The 7,412-nt window shown below is 38.3% G+C and overlaps 1 protein-coding gene across 1 annotated transcript in view; it reads left to right on the forward strand.

Annotated features, from left to right (window-relative positions):
- Window positions 1-7,412, forward strand: part of plekhh1 (pleckstrin homology domain containing, family H (with MyTH4 domain) member 1) — a gene marked incomplete at its 5' end in the record, with an annotated part of 65,986 nt that overhangs the window by 33,855 nt on the left and 24,719 nt on the right. Inside the window, 5 exon segments of the mRNA XM_014019772.1 lie at window positions 448-606; window positions 4,097-4,177; window positions 4,329-4,508; window positions 4,950-5,061; window positions 6,402-6,514. Coding sequence (XP_013875226.1) covers window positions 448-606; window positions 4,097-4,177; window positions 4,329-4,508; window positions 4,950-5,061; window positions 6,402-6,514 — 645 coding nt within the window.

Here is a 7,412-nt window from a genome sequence, read left to right on the forward strand (position 1 = left end):
GTGCTAAAATTTCTAATTTATTGGAACATTGGGTCAGTTAAATTATAAAACATGAAGTAAAGTTCTTTTTTATTTAATTGTTGCATTTTAAATGTATTTATTTATTTGTCAATTTATATATTTCTCCTTTTATTTCTAATTATGTCAGTTTTGGTCCTCCATATGTGCTAGGCCCTTATTTATAAAATGCAAAAACTTAAAACAAATTAGCTTTTTTCMATTGTGAAGAGGCCTGAACATCACACTCTGCATGTTGAGTGCAGGCTGAGGTCAGTGCTGCTGCATACCATAGAGGCAGCTTCACATCAGGTTCAGAGTTGGACTGGAATGTTTTTCTGGCTCATCGGAAGCTGATTCTGATCTCCTCTGACATGCTGCCTCAGTTGGCTTGGATTGGCACTCTTCTCTTATTTTCTCTCTCTCTCTTTCTCACTTTCACCTGATCAGCTGATTACAGAGAAGACGACCTTCTACCTGACTGCTGACTCACCTAATATCCTGGAGGAGTGGATCAGAGTTCTGCAGAACATACTCAAAGTCCAGGCCAGCAGCCCTGTTACTGTGGAGACCAGGCAAAAACCCACCGTGAGAGGGTGGCTTACAAAGGTCAGAAGTTTTGATTTATCATTTTAACAGATCTTAACAGAAAAAAATCCTGCCTTATGCATACCTTTGTGTAGCTGTAAGAAATATACAGTAGATTTTCATCTTGAATGTCTCTTCCAGTCACAGACAATTCATTGAAAAAACACTGATATCCCATGCACTTTTCCATATTTTATCACGTTACAACCCACAGGGCTCAACACACGGGCAGCGACAAACTACAGTGATTAACGGCTGTCATCGCAGCCAGGGTGAAACCCGACACACGGGACGRGATAGCGATCGCAGCGTTGCGAATCGCGCTCTCAGTTCGCTTGTCTTCACAAAATTTGATTGGTTCTTGACTCTGAAGGTGGGTGTGCATTATGGACGTGTAAACTAAACAAATCTTGCAATGCTAATGATTTTGAAAAACAAACACACATCAAGATACATTTTTATGAGGAAAAACTTACCATAAACTTCACCCTGGTGCCAATAAATCAAAAAGCTAGCCAGGGTGAAGTTTATGGTAAGTTTTTCCTCATAAAATTGTATCTTGATGTGTGTTTGTTTTTCAATATCATTAGCATCGCAAGATTTGTTTAGTTTACATGTCTGTAATGCACACCCGCCTTCAGAGTCAAGAACCAATCAAATTTTGTGAAGACAAGCGATCTGAGAGCGCGATTTGTAATGCTGCGATCGCTATCGCGTCCCGTGTGTCGGGTTTCACCCTGGCTGCGATGACAGCCGCTAATCGCTGTAGTTTGTCGCTGCCTGTGTGTCGAACCCTTTACAGTGCACAAACTTCAAAATATTTTACTGACAGGGCATATATTTGAAATAATATACCAATACAAAGTAGTGAATTCTGAAGAGGTAGGAAAGTGATCTGTGGTTTTCAACGTATTTTACTAATAAAAATCTGAAAAGTGTGACATTTGTACATGTATTCAGCCCCACTGAGGGACATACATGTATACTGTATACTGACTTTCAGAAATCCTTAAATTTCACAACTAATCTGCAGTACTCTCCCATAAAACAGAGCACAGGGATACACGTTTTGCTGGGAGAATTTTAGGGTTTGTTGCTATCAGCTTTGCACATCTAAATCCCCTAATTCTTCTTCACTAAAGCTCAGTCAGTGGATGGAGAGCATTTGTAAACTACAATTTTCAAAACTTGCCACATACAGTATTTTCAGTTGAATTTACGTCTGGACCATTCTAACACATAAATATGCTTTGATCTGACCCATTCCACTGTAGCACTGACTGGATATTTTAGGCCATTGTCCTGCTGAATCTCCACCCCAGTCTCAAGTCTTTTGCATCCCATTGACTATAACCAGCTTCCCAGTCCCTGCTGAAGAAAAGCATCCCCACAGCACGATGCAACATCAGCATGAACAACGACATTTTTCCATGAAGGACAGATTTGTGGAATTCATGAATAATAGCTGTCTGTGGACAGATTGTCCTACCTGAGCTGAGAATCTTAGCAGATCCTGCAGAGTTACCATGGGGCTTCTTGGCTGTTACTAAGATTAATGCTTTTCTTGCTCCATCCACGGCCATGTCTCGGTAGGGTTACAGTTATCCTAAACTCTTCCTATATTCAAATGATGGACTGAAAGTTTGCATGTTCAAATCACGTTAGGGTCACCACATTAAAATATAGCACTCCATTARGTGTTTACAAGAAAAGAGAAATATCAACAACACTTGACAGTTTGAATGTTAAAAGACTCATACAACCACCACAGTGCTGGATTGATAGTTTATTTCTCAAGTCTGCAATCGGCCCCCACATCAGGAAATGCATCCATATTTAACACCTTCTTCCAGACCTGACTCCACCTACAGAACTCCTATAAATTTCAGAGTTGCTCAAAGCTCACCCTGCTTTAAACTTCTCAACATCTTTCTCCTCGACCCATCTGATGTGTTCCTTGGTCTTCCTGAGGTTATTTGATCACCTTTTTTCTGTAACAAACCACTGACGCCTTCACAGAACAGCTGGATTTGAACTGAAATCAGATTAGACACGAGTGGACTCTATTTAATAATTAGGTGACTTCTGAATGCGATTAGTTACAGGATTTTATTTTAAGGGATCAGAGTAAATGACAATAATGAACTACCTGAAAATTTTGGATGTTTACATACTTTAAGAAGGTACTGCATACCGAGAAATACTTTCCTCTTGAAAAGTTTCATGTTCGGACACAGATCAGAGCTGCTGGAATGCTACAGAGCCTCTGTTAAAACAGACATATCCGAAGGGTGTGTATGATGGATCTATGGCAGACGAATGACAGCCTCAAGTTGTGATGACGGGGCTCACACCCCTATAACACCCCCACAGACTATTCCAGTGAGCTGGCTTTGATCTGACATGATAGTGGTTCAGACATGGGATGTCCTGCCTGTGAGACATCAGTAACCATGGGGACTCCTGCAAAGGAACACCCCTCATCTGGAAGGCATCTTTGCTCCTTTCAGTGACATCAGCGCTCCATTTCAGCACCTCTTATGGAGAAGTCCTTCACAAAAGGAGATGTGTAAATATTATCTCCAGCTGCTTGTCTGGATTATGTTGAGAGCAAAAAGGGAGCTGAGGGGTTGACGAAGCTTTTTGGTTTGGTAGGAATTAGRTCTTGCAGTGTTTTCAACACTGAAAACTAATCTTTGGTGATTTACGCACCTGCAGACACACTGTTGGGATGTCTGCAGATTATATGGAACATTTCTTGATTAACGCTTGTTATTAAAATAAACCTGATCAAGAATGGTGAAAAATATAATCTCCGTTCTTCTTTGACTTTAAAGCCAGTATCTCATGTGACTGGGACTGTCACTTGAGTTTTGAACACGTTCAAAAGATTTGTGCAGCAAGTTTTCAATAAAAATAATCACTGTGTTGTTGCAGGGGTCTTGAACCTGTCTCAGTTACCTGCTCCAATGATCTTTTAAGACAAAACAAAAAAACTAGATTATGTATATCGATCACTGCCTTTCAGGCCATAATTTAGGACTTAGAAAAATCAATGTAAATTGTCATCATCTGCTCGATGTGGATCAATATCATATGCCCATCTTACACAGTCATTGTTATAGTTGGGCTTTTTATATGGCATTGTATTGTTCACAGACTTGTGAATTGAAATGAATCAAAATCGAATTGTGACAGACATTGTGATATTGAGAAATTAAAAATCAGCATCCAAACAAATTGATATAAAATTGTATTGTGATCAGTCTAGTGATTTACACCCCTAGCCATGACCTGACTCTGAAACAAGCAGTAGAGGATGGATGGATGGATGGATGGATGGATGGATGGATGGATGGATGGATGGATGGATGGATGGATGGATGGATGGATGGAACTGAAAATTAGCTTTTTTTCACTCACATTTTTGAGTCTCAACAGCGGGAGCTCGGTGAGATACTGCCTGTAGAGAAGCACCCACGTTGCTCATGTTGTTTCTTTTCTTATCCAGGTCAAACATGGACACTCAAAGCTGGTGTGGTGCTCTTTGGTTGGAAAAGTCTTCTGCTACTATCGCAACCAGGAGGACAAGGTTATTTTAGCTTTGCCTCGTTTTCTTTGGATTTATTCTTTTCTTTTGAAAATGTCTGCTACTAGCTGGATGTATCAATCTGTACAAAAGCCAATACGTATCTGCAACCAGAGCTCGGTTTTGCTTAATAGTGCTACTTTTTCTGTTTCAGCTGCCTCTGGGTCAGCTGCAGATGCGAGAAGCTTTGGTGCAGGAGGTCGATCGCTCCTGCGATTCAGACGAGGACTATGAGGCAGGCAGTCGAGGTTTCCTCTCCTCCCACTGCACTTTAGTGGTCCAACCAAAAGATCAGAGTCCTACATATCTGCTCATTGGCACCAAGCAAGAGAAGGTAACAGAAAAGGGAGTGTCTAAGCAAAAGATGATCTGGCCATTGTTTTTCCTTGTGTATAACTTGGAACAAAAAGTAAGAAAATGTTTTTAGTAGATTCTTTTTTGGTTGTAACCATGCTTCTTGGCAATTAATCTACCATTGGAAAGTCTGTTAATTTTCCTTTTAAATAGTGCCACATTTGTAAGGAACATGCATTTGTGGGATGAGCAGTAGAGTTAAGTATGTGGTTTGTGCACTTGCAAAATCGCCAAATCTTCTCTTTAATAGCTGTTGCTATTGACCTTTGTTTTGAGCYTCTGGTACCCCCAGGTGCTGCCAAACATGATTTATTGCCAAGAAGCACTGTTACAACAAAGAAATGATTAAACACAAATTTCCTTATTTTTGTGCTTAGTTTAGTTGTTTGTTATTTTATTTATTAATTTTTTTGGTTCAAAGGATACATGGTTGTATCATTTGACCGTGGCAGCTGGTTGCAGTGCAAACCTCAAAGTTGGCACAGAGTACGAGCAGCTCATTGGTAAACTCCTTGATGCAGAACGAACCCCAGGTAAGAGAAACATACAGTATTTTACAATGAAAAGTCTCATATTTCTTGAAAATATATACAGTACGTATATTGTCTGCCTTCTTTTGTATTTGAGATTTACTGTACATAAGAATACATTCATCGTATGTTGAGAAATGACAGAACTGTAACTGTTTGGGTCAAACAGTGAAAATAAAGCTGTGCTCAAACTTAAACAATATTACGAGATTTCAAGCTCAAAATATGTGTTATGAATGACTCTCAGCTACTACCACAGCAAAGTTTAGCTCAATATCGGGGAGTGGTGGCACAGAGGTGGAGAAGATGATTCTGTGATCGAAAGGTTGCCAGTTCAACTCCCCCAAACCAACCAGCCCCACCTTTGGCCCCTGAGCAAGGCCCTTAACCCCTCAGCTGCTCCCCGGGCACTATAATTGGCAGCCCACTGCTCCACATGTGTGTTCACATGTACGATGGGTAAAAATGCAGAGAGTTAATTTCCCCTCTGCGGGACAATAAAGGCTAATTAAAAAAAATATCTGTAAAATTGACATTAGTCATTTTTGTGTTGGTTAATGACTCCAACCAATGCTGTAGAAACACATTCAATTGATTGCTTTCAGAGATTTTCATCAAAACCCATCCAGTGTCACACAAGATATTTTGCTGACAGAGGGACTTTAACATTTATTGCTAAAGTTTTAGGCAAAAATCCTGCACTAATAGAGCTCACTCTAAGGCTAAAAAATAAAAAAGCCTCGCACTAGCAGAGGACCGAGTAAATGTCATTTACCTGGTACGCTTCGCAATGTAAATAATATGGAGCCATCTTTATAACAATATTTTTTTCAATTTATAAAAAAACGCAGAGCCTACATTAGTTTCGCAGTCTTTGTTGTACAGTTGAGGTAGATGTTTATCAAATGTCTAATGTTACATCTAGTCAGGGTTCCTTTAAAATGTTTTTTGTTACATTTTGTTACACTCGTGTATGAATGTTTAGAGTAGATCAAATCTTATGTGCAGAAGAAGTTTGAAACTTTTCAGATGCACAGTATTTGTATTTTTGGAGTGTATTTTAATATTCTGTTTTTCGACTTTCTACTAGATGAAACTGAAAATGCATTTGCAACATTTGGACAAATGCAACTGAAGTATTTACACACTTGAATTTATTCAAGTGCAAACAGATTTACTTAGCAGCGCGTAAAGTGTTATTTTAATCCTCACTGTGTGTCAGCTCCGGTTCTAGACGGTGTTTATGACTGTGGAGCCGTCAGTTGTTGACTCATTACAGCTTTGAAACTCAGTCTCTGTTTTGTGTATGTTTCTGTGTACAAAATGTGTTCTTCTTTTCTCAGAGAGTGAGCTGTGGAAGAGCAAGGCCTTGAGCTTCTGTAAGGAGGGTCTGTGCTTGCCTCTCACCACTCTCCCATCTGAAGCGCTGCAGACTGAAGCTCTCAAGCTTTTCAAGGTCTGTCTGCAAACGTCTCACGCCTCCCTTAGCAAAAAGTAGTATTTGCAAGTATCCATTAAGTATACTAATTTTAAACTGAAAATAAAAAAGTATACTTCCAGTTTACTTTTTATGTACCTATCTGAGATATACTTAACCAAGTTTATCTTACACTATACTTGGCTTTTAGTATAAGCCAAGTATAGTGTGAGATATATTAACCAAGTTTATCTTACACTGTACTTGGCTTTTACTAAAAGTTTAAGTATACTTAGTTTATACTAATGTTTAAACTTTTGGTCAAGATAAACTTTAGTAGTACACTTTTCATACAGACTGGTTTATTTGTAGCATATTTCAAGATTAAACTAAAACTATACTTAGATTACTTTCAGTATACTTCTGAGTATACTTTCATAAACTTTGTGGGCCAATTTAGTCCTAGAAGTATATTTGTTAGTAAACTGCTACTACACTTATATCAGTTTACATGGTAATTAAAAATACACTTAGGGAAATACACTTTTATATACTTCAGTATACTGACATGTACTTAAAGTATACTTCTTTAAGTACAGTAAAGTAAAGTATACTTTTCTTAAGTGTATAAACTTAAAAAGACATCAGTATACTTAAAGTATACTTTTTAAAAACTTAAAAATGTCCCAATTTAGTACGAACAAGTTTTATATCAATATACTTTCTAGTACACTACAAGTACATGGTGCCTAGTATACTTGAAATACTTAAACTTATACCCAAGTATACTTATTAAAATGAACTTCAAGTATACTACTTTTTGCTACTTTTCATTTCTTTCTGTCACTCTCTGAATGACCATGCACTGCAAAAACTGTCCATCTTACCAAGTTTTAAAATCTTATATCAGCCAAAAAGTCTTTTTGATCTTGTTTTG

Source organism: Austrofundulus limnaeus, unplaced genomic scaffold, assembly GCF_001266775.1.
Source record: "Austrofundulus limnaeus strain Quisiro unplaced genomic scaffold, Austrofundulus_limnaeus-1.0 Scaffold230, whole genome shotgun sequence".
Lineage (NCBI taxonomy): Eukaryota > Metazoa > Chordata > Actinopteri > Cyprinodontiformes > Rivulidae > Austrofundulus > Austrofundulus limnaeus.